At 26.1% G+C, this 20,447-nt stretch overlaps 1 pseudogene across 1 annotated transcript; it reads left to right on the top strand.

Annotated features, from left to right (window-relative positions):
- The first annotated feature begins 1,189 nt into the window (after positions 1-1,189).
- On the top strand, positions 1,190-19,180 carry MKS88_001842 (annotated as a pseudogene). Its single transcript has 2 exons — positions 1,190-12,224; positions 12,357-19,177. Coding segments are annotated over exons 1-2 (17,856 nt in total).
- The last annotated feature ends 1,267 nt before the right edge of the window (positions 19,181-20,447 follow it).

Below are 20,447 nucleotides of genomic sequence, written 5' to 3'. Positions count from 1 at the left end.
ATGATCATTAATATTAGAATAACTTAAAAGCATAATTAAAAAAGTGTAAAATAATAAAACGTAAAAATGAAAAAGTCTCAACCGTGTTAAGAATTATAGATATAGTATAAAGGGGAAATGAAGAAATTAAGATATGAGAAAATGATGGAAAAAAAAGGAGAAAGAAGACGCAAAGAAATAGAGTTAGATGTTTACATATATCTGAAGAAAAAAAATAGAAAAGTTATGAATTTTTGTTTTTTTTTTTTTTTTTCTACCCCAAATATAGAAAAAATTATTAATATCGTTTTTTATATTTGTGAATATTTTGATTTTTATTCTTAACGTGTGTTATATATTAAGCTTTAAAATTATTACAATTTTTAATAATTCTACGTATAATTTTCTTTTTTTTATCATTCTTGCTTTTAATTGTTTACCATAGTATAATAAACAATTTCACTTCTATTGCAATTGAATGGTTATGAAGCAAAATATAAGTAAAACATCCCTTTTGTTTTTAGAAACAATAAAAAAAAAAAAAACTATTAAAGTAACTAAGAAATATATATTATATGAGTTAAAAAATCTCTGTCTTTAATTAAGACACAATCAAAGACTCTATGTGCATGTATTTTAATGTATATATATATATGCATGTGCGCATGTGCATATGCACTTAGGACGTACATATTATTTAACACACGCAATATATTATAATTTATTAGTTATAATTACGGACAAAAATATACTTTTAACTAATTCATTATTTATAATAATTTATTTATCTCTATAAGATGGTAACTTCTTTGCGCTGAGAAACATATAAAGATGTCTCAGAGTAGATATAAGATAGCATTAAAATGTAGATGATATTTCAAAAAAAGGGGGAAATATATAAGAGTGTCTGTAGTGAACTGCACATACATAAATATATACATACATATATTACATTTATGTGGAGAGTATTTTTGCCATTAAATATAAAGAAATATGAACGAATATTCATATACCATAGCATGAATACAAAATATATTCAATAATAAGAGCATGATAATACATGTGCGTATAAATATATACATGAGCATATATATTCTTATGCAGGTAGACACATGTAAATACTCGTATATGCTTGAGGCTGTAGTGTTATGTAGACAAAATAATTAATTATAAAAAAAAGAAAAAGATAGGAAAAGCAAAGAAAGAAAGAATGGAGAGGAGAAATGATGATTCACAGGTTTACGGTGTGTATAAATGGGTTTTGAATAAACTGAAATTTTCTTATAAAGAGGAATATAATATAGATTACTTAATAGATGATAATGCCGAAGAGAAAAAAGATGTTGTAGTGAATTTTGTGAGAAAGGAAAAGGATGATGTTTTATTATTTAACATAGAAAATAATAAGATGGTTATAGCAAAAGAAGAAAATATAAAATTTGATCAGAAAATTGTATATTTTTATAAATACTTAAATAAAGATATGAGAGATGATAAGAATATATTATATGGTATATTATCTCCAAATATTTTGGACACATTAAAACTGATGCTTAAAAAAATAATTTTTCCATTATTCCTTAACAACAAAATAATATATAATAGTGTTTCTAAAGATGAAGTAAATAAATTTGCCATGGAATTTGATACATATATTAAAGAATTGAGCGAATTTATCTTAATATTAGAAGATATTAAGAAGGTAAAATTAAAAATGAAAAAGGATCAAAGTGAAATAATTTGTGAAAATGGCAATGATAAAAGTGAATTAAAAGAGGATAAAGATACTACTTCTATAAATAGGCAATATAACAAAACAGGAAATGAGACAGAGAATAAAATACAAAAAAAGAAAAAGGAAACTGATCATTTAACAAAATATTTAAACATTTTAGAAAATTTATTTAATGATATGCAACAAAAAATACTAGAATATAAAAAATCAAATATTGATGTTGGACCATTTATTGAAATTCAATACTGGAGATACAAACACAGGTATTTATTATTTATTATGGAAGAATTAAGAAGTAATGAAATTAAAAATATAATAAATAATATAAATATAAGTAATACAAGTAATGAAGAGCAAAAATATACATATACATTCGATATTTTAAATAAATGGAGAGAATTAGAAACGAAAATTGAAAATGAATTTAACGAAAGCAAGGATAATATAAAATATCTGGAGAGTATTGAACAGTTCATCTTGTCTTTGTATTTATGTAATGTGGAAAACATTATTGATAATATACCGCCTCTTTTAAACTCTATAAAAATGATATATCTAGTTGCACGTTTTTACAACACCCCTAATAAGTTGAAAAATTTATTTATTAAAATTACAAATCAACTAGTTGTTAAATGCAAAGAAGAAATATTTTGTGCTAAGAGGAAAAAGAGAAAGAAAAGAAGAAAAAGAAGAAAAAATAAAAGGAATGTAAAGATTAAGGATAACGAATATGGAGATAATAAATCTGAGACAAATGTTGGGAACAACTGTGGTGGCAATAATCAAAATGAAAATGGAGAAAATTACCTGAACAATGCAGGAAAAAGCAACCAAATGTCAGATTTTATCAAAAATTTAGATAACTATAATAATGACGACAATGATGATAATGTTTATAATGACGATAGAGATGATGAAGACGATAACGACGATTATGATGAGAATGATGATATTAATAATAATAAAGATGGAGGGGATTACGACGAAACATATAAAAAGGAGAAAAATGAAATGGGATATGGAGAGAATCGCATTGAATATGACGAAAATTGTGTAGATCATGGGAGCTACTATGATAGTGATGAATCTGAAGAGGATCAAGGAAATGAGGATGGTGAAAACAACACAATACATCGTACAGCAAATGAAAGAGAAGAAGGGGAATACAATATGAAGGATGAAAATACGAAAACAGAAGCACTGAAGAATAAGCAAAATTTGTGGTTACTAGATCCAGATGATTTAATAAAAAAATTTGAACTATGTTTTAAATTGCATGAAAAATATAGAGAAGAATTTGAAAATATAAAAACATTTTTTGAGGAGAACTCGAAAAATAGATCTGTTGACTTAGATACAAAAGTAATATTTTGTAAGATAGAGATATTTTGTAGGCGTCTGAAAAAGTTAGTGGATTTATTTCTATGTATTAAGCAATTTAAAAATTTAAGAAAGATGAAATTTGATTGTATACAAAATATAACAAGTGCGTTTAATAAATATATAAAAGAATTTAAACTAAAGCATACTGATGATATGTTAAATTACACGTACAATTACTTTGATAGAGATTTTGTAGAGTTAAGAGTGTACATATCAGAATTAGAAAGTGATTTACAAGAAAATATCGTTAATTTGTTAAGTAACAGTTCAAACATTATGCTGTCTTTTTTTATCTTTTTTAAATTTAAGGAATATTTTATAAGAGATTATTTGATTACTTTTTTGCACACAAAATATGATATTTTGCTTCTACAATTTTTAGAAATATTAAATAATATCAACAATGATTTAGAAAATTATAAAAGCAATTTAAATTCAAGTAAAAATATTAATTATTTAAAAAATATTTTTTGGATACTTAGTATTAATTATAAAGTAAATCATATAATGAAGATATTTCTAGACGAAAACAATCTTTCCATTAAGGATGAAAAGAATACATCGTCTTATTTCGAATTATCGCATTTGAATAATAATTTGCCTATTACAAAATTAAAAACAGATTTTGAGAAAATTATAGAAGAAGAACATACTACTACAACTATGCATGCAGGGGGGGCCAACGATTCTAGAAATAATTGTACTGACAATATAGACATTTTCTATGCTATATATGAACAGGTGTTAAAACTGTTAGAAGATCATGATAAAAAGAAAACAGCAAATGAAGATGTGAAGATACAGGTATCAACTTTTGAGGAAAAAAATAAAGAGAATGTTCCAAAAGAAGGAGAAGTAGCATTGGTAGCAGTTGGGGAAAAGGATAATAAAATAAAAAATGTTTTATTCAAAAGTTCTAATGGTAAAGAGGTGTTAAAATTATATGTAAAGATTTACAAGTTTATTGATGAATATAAAAATAGACTGTTTAAACATTGGTTATCCTTCACAAAAAATATGAACAGTTTGAATGTTACTGTATTTGTTAAACATCCTAAAACGAAAAATGTGATTGTTAACTTTGACAATAGAATTAAAAGAATAATTAGAGAAGCAAAGATTTTTTTGTCTTTTAATTTTGAGATACCAGAAGAAATAAAGAACATGATTTCCCAAGAAACGAAAATATACAGTTTATACTATAAATTTTATAATATATTAATATTAATAAAAAAAATGAAGCATAATAAGAAAAAAGATATTGAATATACATTGAAACGTTTTTTCGTATACATCGATCAACTAATATTACCTTTTCTAGTTAAATATACATGGAATAATTATTCTCTTGAAGATTCTATCGATAATTTACATAAAGAATTAACCTATTTTAATGAAGCCATAAATTCTCTATATGATATAATAGATGACCACATTAATTACAACATAAAAGTGCTCTATAAAATATTAGAAAATAAAAATGATAAGTTGATTATTAATAGACAGAATAAAAAATGTCACAAAAAAATTATTCTGTGTAATTCTATTTCGAAAAAAATCCAAGTAGCTATTTTCGACTTGTTAAGTAACATACAATATGTGTATGAAAATAAATTGAAAAATAATATTTCAAGGAAAGAAATAATTAATACAAGGAATTTTTACTATGATATATTTTTAGGTACATTGAAAAAAATATATCTAAAAAATATTAAGTCCTTAATTAATACTTGGTCAAATTTTGACCAGAATGCACACAACAAAGGCAAAAAAAATGAAATTGAAATTCTTCTACTTATTCATGAAAATAACATTATTATAAACCCATCTATAAAAAGTATAAAAGAGAATATGAAAAAAATTATGAACGTGTCTATTAATAATCTGATATATATAGATAATTGGGTAACTAGTGATGATTTGATAAGACAGTTTCAAAAGGAGCAGCAGGAGGAAGAGGCAGAAGCAGAACCAAATGACAGCAGATGGAATAATCAGAACAAAATAGATTGTAAGTCTCTTATGAAAGAAAATAACAACAAGATATGTACAAACAAACAGAGTATATTTGAAGAACTCTTAGATTATTCCTATTTTTCTAAAAAGAACATGAAAGAATCAGGACAAGTATTGGAGGAGTTGAACATGGAAAATGAAAATTGCGTTAGTAGTTTAAAATTTTATTTTGATTTTTATGAAAAAATAAAAGAAGATAAAAATATTGAAAAGGAACTAACCAAATTGAATGATAAATTAAGCGGGTTTCAAAATATTGTCGATAATTTTATTAGCAAATTTGAGAAATATAAATATATAATCGAAAATTTTGAGTTAAAGAAATCGAAAGAGTTATCGAATGAGAGTAGTGCGGAAAACTTGATAGGAGACGAGGCTAAAAAGAAAAGAATGTTGTTAAGCAAGAATAATAACAGTAATAGTAATAATAATAATAATAATAATAATAGGAATAGGATCAATACTAATAATAATAATTATGGCATGATGTTAGACGTAGACAATTATATGAATGGCAAAATTGCAGAGGATGAAAAGGAAAATAATTTATTTAATTTTACTGCGAATGAAGAAGAATTAGAAAAAATGAATATGAACGATAAAATAGGCCAAAATGAAAATAATGCCGATGATACGGATGCAGAAGATTCTGAGGATAACTCTGAGATGGGGTTTGAATGTGACTTAAAAATATACAAAGAAGAAGAGGAAAAAATAAAGAAATACATTTATATAAAAAAAGAGATAAATAATATAGACAGTTTTTATATATTAAATGTATTTAAATTCAATTTGGAAAGTTTTAAAATGTATCTAATTAATATAATTGAAGATGAAGCTTTAGAATGTGCAAATAGAATTATTGAACCTGTTAAAAAAAAAAGTGACTTGTTAATAAAAAAAATGAACAAATATAAAATAGAACTGAAGAAGGATGTTGTAGATGTAGATTCACTCTATTATGTAATTAATGTAATAAAAAAAATACATATCTTTGAGTCAACTATAGATATAGCATTAAATCCTATAAGTGAAATGTTAAGCATATTAGAATTTTATATGAACAACTTTTTAAAGAAACAGATTGAATCCTTAAGAAATTCTACCCATTATGAGGATGAAGAAAATTATCAACAAAAATTTATAAGTAATTTGGAAAAAAACAAATCGTCTGCTGAGTTATATCATATGGATGAAGCATATAATAAAAATTTACTAAACACATTTAATAAGCTAAATTTAATGAAAAAGAAGTTTATACAATTATACAAATTTGAGATGGAAAAGAAAAATATAATTTTAACAAAGTTTAACGAGTTAACAGCGTTAAAGAAAAATGTGCAAGAAGAAATACAAGGAAAAAAGAGCATTATGAAAAATGATTTAATAAATAATATATATAATTTTAAAACTGATATAAAAGTATTTAGAGAAAACTTTCTAAAAATGAACTTCAAAAGTGAGCATATAAACCCATTAAATGCTTTCGAATTATTAAAAAGGTATAAAGAAGAAATTAGTATGTTAAAAAAAAAATACACTAGTTACTACAAAGGAGAATCTATATTTGGATTAAAACATCAGGAACATTCTGACTTATTCCTAAGTGCTACAGAAATAAATAATTTTTATTCTTTGTATGATTTATATGTTCAGTTAAAGGAAAAATTGAACGAATGGAAAAACTTTAAATGGAATGATGGAATAATAAAAATGAAAGAATTAAAAAATGATATCTTGTCTTTTGAAAAGAAATGCTCTCATTTACCTAAAAATTTGAAAATGATCGTAATTTATAAGAATTTAATTAAAGAAATTTTTTACTTTAAGGAAATAACACCAGTTGTTGATGAGCTCGAAAAAAAGACCATTTTGAAAAGACACTGGGTTGAGATTATTAACGTTTTGAAGGAGAAAAATAAAAAAGACATTAACACAAAAGAGAAGAAGGTGAAGAAGTCTGGAAATAAGGATGACAAAGGAAATCAAAAAGAGAATAATAGCGAGAATGATAAGGAGAAAGAACAAAAAGAAGTAAAAGGTACGGAAGTGAATGAAAAGGGAGATAATATGATTCCAGATATCGATTTATCTAGTGGAAAAACCCCTTCAGATGAAGAGCATACTTTAGAAGAAAACAAACAAGAGAAAAGTAATAAACAGTGTGAGGAGGGAGAATATCTGGAAAGAAATGAAAACGAGCGGGGGTATGATGACAAGGGGATAAGTGTAGACCAGAGTGGAAGCCAATGTGGAATCCAGACAAAAGGACAAAATATCTCCCATAATGGAAACCAAGTTAAGGACGAGCTTGGGGAAAAAACTGCAGTAGGTGCAAAAGATGTAAACGCCAGAGACAGTGAAAAACATTTCGAAACAAATGAGGAAATTCAGGCAAAGGATAAGTTGTTTGAAGATGGTCTACTAGCGGAAAATGCATATTTAGATGAAGATGAATACATAAATAATTTAAACAAGTTGGACTTGGATAATATGGACTTTTATATTAAAGATATAATAAATTACCATTTATTAAAAAAAAAAGATGATATATTAGATATATGTGACAGTGCAGAGAAAGAAGCAAGTATTGAAGAAAAGGTAAATGAACAGTATAAAATATGGAATGAAACTTGTTTCCAATTTAGCAAATGGAAAAACAGAGATTATGCATGCATATTAGTGGGTAGTAAAGTTAGTGAAATACAAGAAAGTTTAGAGGAAAGTCAAATTTTATTAAATAATATAAACTCTACCAAATATAGCAAACCATTTAAAAATAAATTATTATTGTTATTAAATAAATTATCTGATTGTAGTGATATTGTTGAAAGATGGATTAAGGTACAAATGTTATGGTGTTCTATGGAAAGTGTATTTACTAGTGGAGATATTGCACGACAAATGCCCATTGAATCTAAAAGATTTCATCAAATTGATAAGGACTGGATTAATATAATTAATATTGCTAATGAATCTGCTATTGTTATTGAATGTTGTCAAAGCAGCATGCTGAAGGAGTTATTACCAAATATGCAAAAAGGGTTAGAGAGCTGTCAAAAATCTTTAGAGTCCTATTTAGAGGGGAAAAGGAGCAAATTTCCTCGGTTTTATTTTGTATCTAATTTGGTCTTGTTAAAAATACTTTCGCAAGGATCAGATATCAACATAATACAATCCGAATTAATAAAACTATTCGATGCAATAAATTACTTAACAATTAAAACAATACAAAATAAAAAAAGAATAATATGCATTAATAATAAAGAAAAGGATGATATAGAAACAGTGCAGTTAGTAAACCATGTAACCATTGATGGGAATATTGAAAATTGGCTTATTTTATTAGAAAAAGAAATGCAAAAAGCTATAAAAAAAGAATGTAAGATAGGTGTAGCTAGCTCTGCTCAATTATTCAAAACACTTAATTTAAAAGAGTTTTGTGATAAAAATATAGCCCAAGTTGCGTTAATATGTCTTCAGGTTATGTGGACCAATGATATTGAAAAATGCATACATAAATATCATACAGAAAAAAATATATTAAAGGTGACAAACAAAAAAATTAATTATATAATGTCTGAACTTGTAAATATTTGCTTATCTGATTTAGGAACAAAGTTGAACAGGACTAAATACGAAACATTAGTTACTATACATGTACATCAAAGAGATTTATTTAGTGAAATTTCTACCAAAATAAAAGAATACAAAATTAAAACGTGCACAGATTTTGATTGGTTAAAACAAACAAGGATTTATTATAAAGTGGAAAAGAATATAATTCTAATTAGCATATCAGATGTAGATTTTATTTATTCTTATGAATATCTAGGTATAAAAGAAAGATTATGTATAACACCATTAACAGATAGATGTTATTTGACATGTGCTCAAGCGTTAGGTTTATGTTATGGTGGGGCTCCAGCTGGTCCAGCAGGAACTGGAAAAACAGAAACAGTAAAAGATTTAGGAAGGACATTAGGAATATATGTGATAGTAACAAATTGTTCAAACCAACATAAATATAAAGATATGGCTAAAATATTTAAAGGATTATGTAGAAGTGGACTATGGGGATGTTTTGATGAATTTAATAGAATTAATTTAGATGTATTGTCTGTTGTAGCTATGCAAATAGAATCTATTGTAACTGCAAAGAAGCAATCATTAAAATATTTTCTGTTTCCTGGAGATTCGAAGTCTATTAACTTAAATCCATCTTCTGCTTATTTTATTACAATGAATCCTGGTTATGCTGGTAGACAGTTATTGCCAGAGAATTTGAAAATTTTTTTTCGCTTTATTTCTATGATGGTTCCAGATAGACAAATAATAATAAAAGTAAAATTAGCATCTGTTGGCTATTTAGATATTGACAATTTAAGTAACAAATTTAAGTCCTTATATAATTTATGCGAAGAACAGTTATCAAAACAAAAACATTACGATTTTGGTTTAAGAAATATTTTGTCTGTTTTACGTACAGCAGGAGATACAAAAAGAGCAGCAGGAGCAAATGAAAATGATGAGGAAATGCTCCTAATGCGCACTTTAAGAGATATGAATTTATCAAAACTAATACATGATGATGTACTTTTATTTTTGTCTTTATTGAATGACGTTTTTCCCAAATTTCATAATATTACGAAAAAAAGTTATCAGCAGATAGAGGACAATGTATTACAAATTATTAAGAAAAAAAAATTATGTGCAAAAAATAAATGGATTTTAAAAATTTTACAGTTGTACGAAACATCCCTAGTTCGCCATGGTTTTATGTTAGTTGGTAATACATTAACTGGAAAAACAGAAATATTAAACATTTTAACTTCTGCATTGACTAATATTGGTACTGTTACAAAAATTATTACTTTAAATCCAAAAGCTATTACATCAGAGCATATGTATGGAGTAAAGGACAATTTGAGTGAAGAATGGACTCCTGGAATTTTTGCTAATATTTGGGAAAAATATAATAATATTAATTTAAAATATAACACTTGGATAGTATGTGATGGACCTGTTGATGCTATATGGATAGAAAATTTGAATACTGTTTTAGATGATAATAAAATATTAACCTTAGCAAATAATGATAGAATTCCTATGACGGATAATACCAAAATAGCTTTTGAAGTAGAGAACTTAAATAATGCTTCTCCTGCTACTGTTAGTAGAGCTGGAATTGTTTATATTTCTGACAGTGATTTAGGTTATAAGCCTTTTATTTATAGTTGGTTGCAAAAATTAAAAGATGTGAATACTTATGGGGTTACTTTATCTCGTATTTTTAACAAATTGTTTGTATTTTATTTAGACAAAATTGAAATTCTAAACTTTGTTAAGGAAAATTGCAAATTTGTTATGGAGATATCCGACTCGATTTTAATTTCGCAAACTATTAATTTGTTGAATGCTCTACTGATGCAATATATTAATGCCATAAATAATTTTATGTACAATGAAGAAGATTTAAATAAAATATTTTTTTGTGATTCTAATGAGAAGAAGTTACTGCAGCAAAGTGATAAGTTAATAAAACATCACGTAGAAAATAGTACCTTTAATGAGAAGCCTGATAATTCCACTTTCTCTTTAAAGAACAAAAAGATGAAGGAGGTGGATACTAAGATAAAGGGAAAAGAGCAATTTTCTACCACTGGAGAGAGGGGTAAATTTACCAATAAAGTGAATGATACAAAAGGGAGTGCTTTGAATGAGTCTACTAAGAACCAGTCATTAAACACAGCAACTGCTGTTGCTATAACTATTACTACTACTACTGCTACTACTACATCCACTGATAATAAGCAGGAGTTTCAAATGAAGGATAGGAGTGAAAGGGAAAGGGAGGAGAGAAAAAAAAACGAGGCATATGGGAAAAATGAGGAAACTATCAAAAGTGAAGAAAATGAACAAGTTGAGGAAGAAGAGGATGAAAAAATGGATACAATAAATAATTTCACCCTTGTATCAGGTACAAAATATGAAGAAATAAAAATAGAAGAGTGCGAAGAAATTATGTTGTACTCAATTGTTTGGGGGTTATGTGGACTACTGGAATATAAGGGCCGATTAAAAGTGCATAACTACTTAATGAAAAATGTTCCCATATTAAAATATATTTTACATAATAAAGGTAATAACGTGGATAGTACTAATAAAAGCGATAATAATGACAACAGTAATAGTGATAATAATATTAATATTAACATTAATGGTAATATTAACATTAATAGTAATATTAATATTAATAGTAACAGTAACAGTAACAGTGGTAACAATATGAATAAAGAAGAATACGAATACGAAAAATTATGTCACGACAAAGATGGAGAAGAAGAATTTGAAAAGGAGATATGCCTCATATATGACTACTATTTCGATATGAAACTCAAAAAGTTAATTAAATGGCATGTATCCCCCTTTAGAATGCCTAGACATATGAATTCTATATCATCCATATTAATACCAACTATAGAAACTAATAAAGTAGAGCATATAATAAAATTAATATCTAATATACCTATTAAGTGCTACAATTTTCATACGTACAAAAGTACCTTATTATTAGGTTCTACAGGTTCAGCAAAAACATCGATAGCTCTATTATATACATCAAAACAAGATAAAAATACGAAACGATTTAATTTTTCAAGTGTTACAACTCCAGAGAAATTTCAACTGTTCATCGAATCAGAGTTAGAAAGAAAAACAGGAAAAACATATGGACCTATTGGAAATACAAAGTCCATTATTTTTATTGATGATATGTCTATGCCTAGAATTAACGAATGGGGTGATCAAAGTACTTTAGAACTATTAAGACAACTTATAGAATTCCAAGGATTTTACTTTTTAGATAAAGACAAAAGAGGAAATTTTAAGAAAATTATCGATTTAGAATACATTGGATGTATTAATCATCCAGGTTGTGGAAATAATGATATACCTAACAGGATAAAGTCGAAATGGTTTAATGTAAATATACCTCCTTATAATTTGAATTCTATAAATACAATATATGGAACGGTGTTAAGAACCAAATTTAATAAAAAGTGCAATTTTTCCGATGAAATTATTGATAATATAGACAAAATCATTTTATGTACTATTAATTTATTTGGAAGATTAAAAAAACATCTCTTACCTGTTCCTTCTCGTTTTCACTATCTATATACAACACGAGATTTAGCAAAAATATTTTATTCTATGTTGTTATGCCCTTTTGAAACTATAGAAAATAATTTATACAATTTCTTATGCTTGTGGAAGCATGAATGTGAAAGAGTATTAATTGATAAGTTATCTAGAATGGAAGATAAAAAATTTTCCTTAGGTCAGCTGAAACAAATATTTAAACAATATTATCCATCTTATAAAGATATAGCAGAAAAAAATATACACTTTAGTTATTTTTATGTATCAGAAAAGGAGCAACACGATTACATGGTTGAAAATGATCTTATAGAAAATGTAGACGAAGAGAAGAAGAAGATGAAAAAAGAAGAAAAAGAAAATGGAATAAATAGCAATGGAAAAGACTCGGGTAGAACAACCTGTGCACCTGTTAAAGTGGAAAGTACTAATCTATCTAATCTGAATAGCTATGATCATATGAGATATGTGAACAATAAGAAGGAACAAAATTTTTCTGATATAAATAACCTACAGAAGGACAATGCGATTTTGGATAACGGTAATAACAAATTGATAATAAGTGTAGAAAATAATAATGAACCGAATAATGAACAGAACAGTGAAGGAAATATAAACAACTTTTCCTTTTCTTGGATGAAAAAGGATTACAAGATTGTTTACGACTTTGATAGGCTAAGATATATCGCTTATGAATATATGAAAGAGTACAATGTAAATAATGTGAAAAAATTGGATTTAGTTTTTTTTGATGATTCTTTAAAACATTTACTTATTATAAATAGAGTAATGCAAACTCCAAACGGTTCCAGTATGTTAGTAGGGGTTGGAGGATCTGGAAAAAGATCATTAACGAAACTTAGTGTCTTTATAAGTGAGCAAGTATTGTTTCAATTAAACATAACTAAGACGTATACAAAAAATTTATTTTTTGAAGATTTGAAAAGTTTATATATTTCAGCTGGACAAATGAATAAGAAAACTACATTCCTCTTAAGTGATAGTGATATAGAGAAAAATGATTTCATTCTGGAACATGTGAATTCTATCTTATCTACTGGATTAGTATACGAACTTTTTATAAAAGATGAAAAAGAAGCAATCTGTGCTGAAATGAAAGAATCATACTTAAAAGAAATGAATAAATCTAATCAGTCATCAAAAATGAGAGGAGGAAAAAATAAGAAAAGAAAAATGAATAATGATTATAATAATATGGACGATGCAGAAATAGAAAATGATTCAAAAAATTCACTACCAAAAAGTGATGCATCATCCTTTGCAAGTAGTGATGATGCTAATTGTAGTGATGATAGTATGAATAATGAAAAAGAACCTAAAATGAAAAAAGTTGAAAAAGTTATAAATGACTTCAATGTTTCCTCTGATGTAATATTTGAATATTTATTAGATAATTTCCGAAATAATGTGCATATCTTTTTGTGTTTTTCACCTATACATAAAGAATTTGCCTTGCGATATCAACAATTTCCATGTATATATAATTGTGTTACTATTAATTGGTTTTTAAAGTGGCCATTAGAAGCCCTTGTGAACGTGTCCACTGCTTACTTAAATAATTTTAACATCGATATTGAAGATAAATTGAAAAATGACTTTTATATTTTATTTGCTATTGTCCACAAAAAAGTTTCTGATACTTGCGAAACTTATAAAGAACGAATGAGAAGAAATACTTATGTAACACCAAAGTCCTATTTATCGTTCATTGATTTGTATAAACAAATGTATGTTAAAAAATATGAAGAAATAAAATTTTTAAAGGAAAGTGTAGATATAGGATTGAAAAAATTAAATGAAGCCGCTATGGATGTTCAAAAAATGAGAGAAAGCCTTACATCAGAAGAAGAAAAATTAAAAGAATCGGATGAACAAACTAATATACTGCTAGAAAAGGTAAAAAACGAATCGCTAAAAGCAGAAAAACAAAGTATTGAGGTTTCCAAATTTAGAGATAAGTGTATAAAGGAAAAGGACATTATTTTAAAAGATCAAGAAGAGGCAGACAAAGATTTAAAGGCAGCTTTGCCGTATTTACATGAAGCAGAAGAAGCTATTAAAAGCATAACAGCAAAAGACATAACGGAATTAAAAAGTATGAAAACACCATCCGATATTATTAGAATAGTTTTTGATGGCGTATTAATATTATTACAAGGAAAATTGAAAGAAGCTAAAGTAAATGTGAAATATGTGAATAAACAGCATGTAGAATTTATACAGGATTCTTTTGATGAATATGCAAAACCGTTAATGGCAGATATTCGATTTTTGAATCTGTTGTTCGATTTTTCTAAAAATGAAAAAGACAATATTAATGAAGAAACAATTGAACTGTTAAAACCTTATATTGAATCCAACTTTTTTAAAACACAAATTGCAAAAAAGGCATCAGTCGCAGCAGAGGGATTATGCAAATGGGTGGGTGCTATGGCTATGTATCATCAAGCATCAAAAATTGTAAAACCTAAAATGAGCTATTTAAAAATACAAACAGGTAGATTAGAAGATGCTCTAAAACAACTAGCAGAAGCAGAAGATTCCCTACTAAAAGCACAACTATTTGTTGAGAATCTAAATTTAGATATCGAAAGTATGTTTAAAAAAAAGAAAACATTAGAAGAAACTGCTTTAAAAACGAAGCAAAGGATCGAGCAGGCTAATAAATTAATTAACGGATTGGCAAGCGAAAAAGCGAGATGGACAGAAGATTCAAACAATTTTTCTAATATTAAAAAAAAAATTGTTGGTGATGTGTTTATCTGTTCTTCCTTTATTTCGTATTGTGGTATGTTTAATACAGAATTTAGGAATTACCTTATGAATGATATTTTTTATCATTACACAAAAAATATTAAAAATATACCTGTATCTTCTAATATTGATGTAATAAAATATGTGTTATCTTCTGACGACACAAAAATATGTGACTGGAGCGTTCAGAAGTTACCTAACGATAAATTAAGCATAGAAAATGCACTAATTAGCGAGAACAGCAATAAGTATGTTTTACTTATAGATCCTCAATGTCAAGCAAGTAATTGGATAAAGAACAAAGAATTTCAAAATGACTTAACAAATCAGAGATGTATTACTACTTTCAGTAGTAGTAAATTTAAAGATAATTTAGAATTTTGCTTAAGCGAAGGGAAAGCACTATTAATTGAAAATGTAGAAGAGTATATTGATCCAATATTAGATTCTGTTTTAGAAAAGCAAATTGTCAAAAAAGGCAAAAAGAAATATATATTAATAGAAAATAATTTAATTAATTTTGATGAAAATTTTAATTTATTTATGACAACTAATTTGCCTAATCCTAATTATAGCCCTGAAATTTATGCTAGATGTTGTGTTATAGATTTTACTGTTACTGTTAAGGGATTAGAAGATCAACTACTAGGTAGAGTATTAACAGAAGAACAAAAACATTTGGAAATATCTTTAAAGAATATCATGATAGAACTTAAAGACAATACTAAATCATTGCAGGACTTGGATAAACAATTATTGTACAAACTAAATACAAGTAGCTCTAACCTAATTGAAGATGAAGAATTAATAGAAGTTCTAAACAACACAAAATTACTTTCCAAAGAACTGGAGACAAAATTAAAGGATAGTAATGAAAAGAAAAAAGAAATTAATGAAAAAAGAGAACAATATAGAAGTGTTGCATTGAGAGGAAGTATATTATATTTTTGCATTGTAGATATTACTAATGTTAATTATATATACAATACTTCTCTACATCAATTTCTGGAACAATTTGATTTATCTATAAAAAGGGCAGAAAAAGGTCAACATATAAAAAAGAGAGTTGAATCTATATTATTTACGTTGACTAATTTAATAATTAGCTATATGGAGAGATGTTTATTTGACCAACACAAAATAATTTTTAAGTTGTTAATATCATTAAAGATACTTTTATATGATAATATAATAAGTAATAAGGATATTAGTTTTTTCCTGAATCCTCTTTCTCATTATACACCTTCGAACGATGCAAGTAGCGAATTATTAAATAACAATTTATTGAATGAAAATACAGATGGTATCAAAGGGAAAAAGAAAAAAGATAATACTATGAATGATACGACGAATGGATATTTGAATACAAATGAAAAGGGTAGAAGCAACGAAAATGAAAAAGCAGAAAATCAGGTAAGTATTAACAATAAATCGTCAATTGGAGCCAGTACCGCGGATAGTAACTGCAATACAGCTGCCATCAATATATACAACAATAATAATGTCAATAATAATATTAATAATAGTAGTAGTAGTAATAATAATAATAATAGTGATAATAAAAACAAAATAGATTTACACAGGAAAGCAGGAGGTAAAGGAAAAGTAAGTTCTACCAAATGGTTATATAAGAATGAAAAGTTATACAAAAATATAATTTCTTTATCTAATCATTCATTTGGAAATGATAAAAATAATCGTTTTTTTTATGATATATTAAATGTTATACAATTAAACGAAAATGCATGGAAGAATTATTATGATGTACTAGACATAGAAAATAGGAATATTCCTAATTATAATGAGCGCTTAGATGCAAATAGCAAAATCTGCTCTTTTATTAAGTTATGTTTAATACGTTGTTTAAGGGAAGATAGAACAATTCTATGTGCAAATAAATTTGTAGATGAGATATTAAATAGAAATAGTGATACCATAAAACATGAAACCCTCGAAAATATTTTTGCTGAATCAAGTAATAGGAAACCCTTTTTGTTTTTGTTATCTTTGGCTAGTGATCCTACAAATATGATTGACGACTTTGCAAAAAAATTCAAAAAGTATCCAACAGATAAAATTTCTATGGGGGAAGGACAAGAAATTATTGCAAAAGAGAAATTAAAAAATGCACTAATAAGTGGAAATTGGCTAATTTTGCAAAATTGCCATTTGAATAAAACATTTATTATTGAGGTTTATAATATGCTAAAAAAGTTAAACGAAATTGAAGAAGATTTTCGTTTATTTTTAACATCAGAACCGGATGATGAATTTCCTATTTGCATTTTACATGGAAGTATTAAAATATCTACCTCTTTAAGTAGTGGAATAAAAAATAATATGAGAAAAATATATAAAGATATAATAAAAGAAGATATACTAGAAAAAATAGATGATGACAAGTATAGAAAAATTATTTATTCTTTATCTTATCTTCACTGTGTTTTATGTGAGAGAAAAAAATTTGGTCCTTTAGGTTGGTGTGTTCCTTACGAATTTAGTATCACTGACTTGTTTGCTTCCTTTTTATTTATTGAAAAACATTTATATTCTACTTTGTTAGTAAATAGGCCCATTGACTGGGAATCAATTCACTACATGTTGGCAGAAGTTCAATATGGAGGAAAAGTAACTGATGATTTAGATCGTGAATTATTATTAACTTATGTACAACATTATTTTAATGAGGATTTGTTTAAAATGAAAAGTGAAACCGCTGGTGAATACTTTAATAATATGCCCAAATTTTATGAAATTACTAATTTTAAAAATTTTATTGAGAAATTGCCGAATATTGATACCCCTTCTGTTTTGGACTTACATAACAATGCTGAGATAACTTATCGTGTTAATGAATCAAGACAAGTTTTAAATTCAATTTTGGAAATTCAACCAAGGGATGTAGATCAAGGAGAGGAAAAAAGTATGGAAACAGTTGTGAAGGAAATTGCGCTAGGAATATTATTATTATTACCAGCAGAAATAAACTTAGAAGAAGTAAAAAAAATAATATATAGAAAAAATAAGAATCAACAACTTCCAATTCAAACGAATCAACAATTAAATGTAACATCTAACTTGAATGCTACTACGAAGATTTTTGGTAACTTAGATAATAGTTTTTACAAAAGCAAAAATAAAGACAATTCGGATAGCAATACCAATGAAAATATGTTACAAAGGAGTATATTAATAAATAACCCGTTGAGTTATACGACTACTAACACTGGTAAGAACATATCAGGCATGGATAGCAGAAACAAGAATATTATTTGTATGGGCAAAGAAAATGACGTTTTCGAAAATCTGGATATAACTTATTGGGAAAGTAATAATGAGGGGGAGAAAAGTGTTCAATATAATTTTTCCCCTTTACAAGCATTTTTTTTGCAAGAAATGGAACGAATTAAAAAGGTTATAGATCTAGTAAAGATGAATTTAAATGACATAATTAGTGCAATCGATGGTTCAAAAATTATGACAGCTGATTTACAAAATGATACTAAATATATATATTCTCAGTCAGTACCAAAAAAATGGATATATGATGCTAGTGAAACAGAAATATCTTGGGTATGTAACAATTTAAATCAGTGGTTAAATATTCTTAATTTAAGATATGAACAAATTATAAATTATATTAATAATGGGAAATTGAAATCTTACTGGTTGCCTGGATTTTTTAATCCTCAGGGATTTTTAACCAGTATGAAACAGGAAATTACAAGATTAAATAAAAAGGATCAGCTCTCCTTGGATGAAGTAGTTTTATATGCTGATATAAAAAATCATGATGTAGAAAAAATAAAAGAATTTCCTGAACACGGGTTTTATATCCACGGTTTATTTATTGAAGGGTCCAAGTGGAACTGGCAAGAAGGGAAGTTGGAAGAAAGTTCACCAAAAATGTTATGTGAAAGTATGCCTATTATTCACATTACTGTTGTGTCAAACAAAGATAAAAAGGTTAAATTTATTGCAAATAACAAACACATATTTTATAATTGCCCCGTGTACAAATATAACGTTAGAACGGATAAATATTTTATTTTCAGAATTCAACTAAAAACCGATATTGATCCTTCTATATGGAAATTACGAGGAACGTCTTTACTGTGTTCCAAGGATTAAAAGCAATGTATAAAAAGCGAGTGCGTAAAGTATATATTTATATATATATGCACATATAATAAATTTGTTTGCATGCTATTCTGATCTTCAAGAAGAAAAATATATAAGATAAACCTTCATATCTTGTATTTTTCGTGAACAACAGCACAATGATATATTTTTGCACATATATTTTATTGTATGACTTAATGTCTTAGTACCATTTTTTTTTTTTTTTTTATCTCATCATTTTTCCGCTTTTTTGAATATATCAAAAGTTTTGTAACACTTTAATTTTTTTTTTTTTTTGGATTATTATTCTTACGTTATAGTTTAAGGGTGGGAAAGGTTTATTATTACCTTTTTTATGGCCCTTTTTATTCCCTTATTTTCCTTCACTTTTTTTTTAAGTGCAACTTTATGTGTGATAATTTTAGAAAATAAGTGAGAGAAACATTTGAGCTGCACTTTTATACCATTTTCTTTTTCTCTAAAATTTTTCCAAAAACCAAAATTTTAAATGAAACAAATTTTATTTGAAATACTTTTTATACGAAACAAATTTTATTTGAAATACTTTTTATACGAAACATATTTTATATGAGAACAAACTTTTTCTTTTTTTTTTTTTTTAAATTAAACTGGCTCATCTTTACAATTAGGAACTTAATTTTTTTTTATAAATATTATATGATTATACCATAAAAAAAAAAAAAAAAAAGATAATCTTTATTTACTTTTAAAAGTCAAAAAAAGTCATTTTTAATCAATTTTTTTTCTGTACAACTTTTTTTTATTATGAAGCTGTTTTTGCATATAACACTGTTTTGATTTTTTTGTTTTAAGGATTATTTCTTTTTTTTTGCTGGAGTGTTGTGGTTCTAAGTCTTCTGAATTATATTTGCTCACAAACATATATATATATATATATATATATATATGTATATATATATGTATATATATGCGTATATATATATGTACATAGTTTTAATTGTTTATTTGAGAACTAAATTTCCACCCATATGGCAATAGTAAGGTCTATATATAATTTTTGTTTCGTCACTCATTCATATTTTTTTATATACTTAATTGTTTATGTTATACATGAGGTATGTGGATAAAGACGTGTGTATGCTTATTTAATTTTTGTGTGAGATTTTTATAGTGAAATTTAAGGAGAAAAATTTACGTTTTTCTTTTAAATTTAATAAATGTATATTGAAATAATTGTAAATTGAGGTACAACTACTTATATATATATATACAAACGTACACATATTTTTTTGTG

The sequence above is a fragment of the Plasmodium brasilianum genome, chromosome 7, assembly GCF_023973825.1.
Source record: "Plasmodium brasilianum strain Bolivian I chromosome 7, whole genome shotgun sequence".
NCBI lineage: Eukaryota > Apicomplexa > Aconoidasida > Haemosporida > Plasmodiidae > Plasmodium > Plasmodium brasilianum.
Note: the sequence above shows the minus strand (reverse complement) of the source record. Positions and strands in the feature narration are given on the sequence as shown.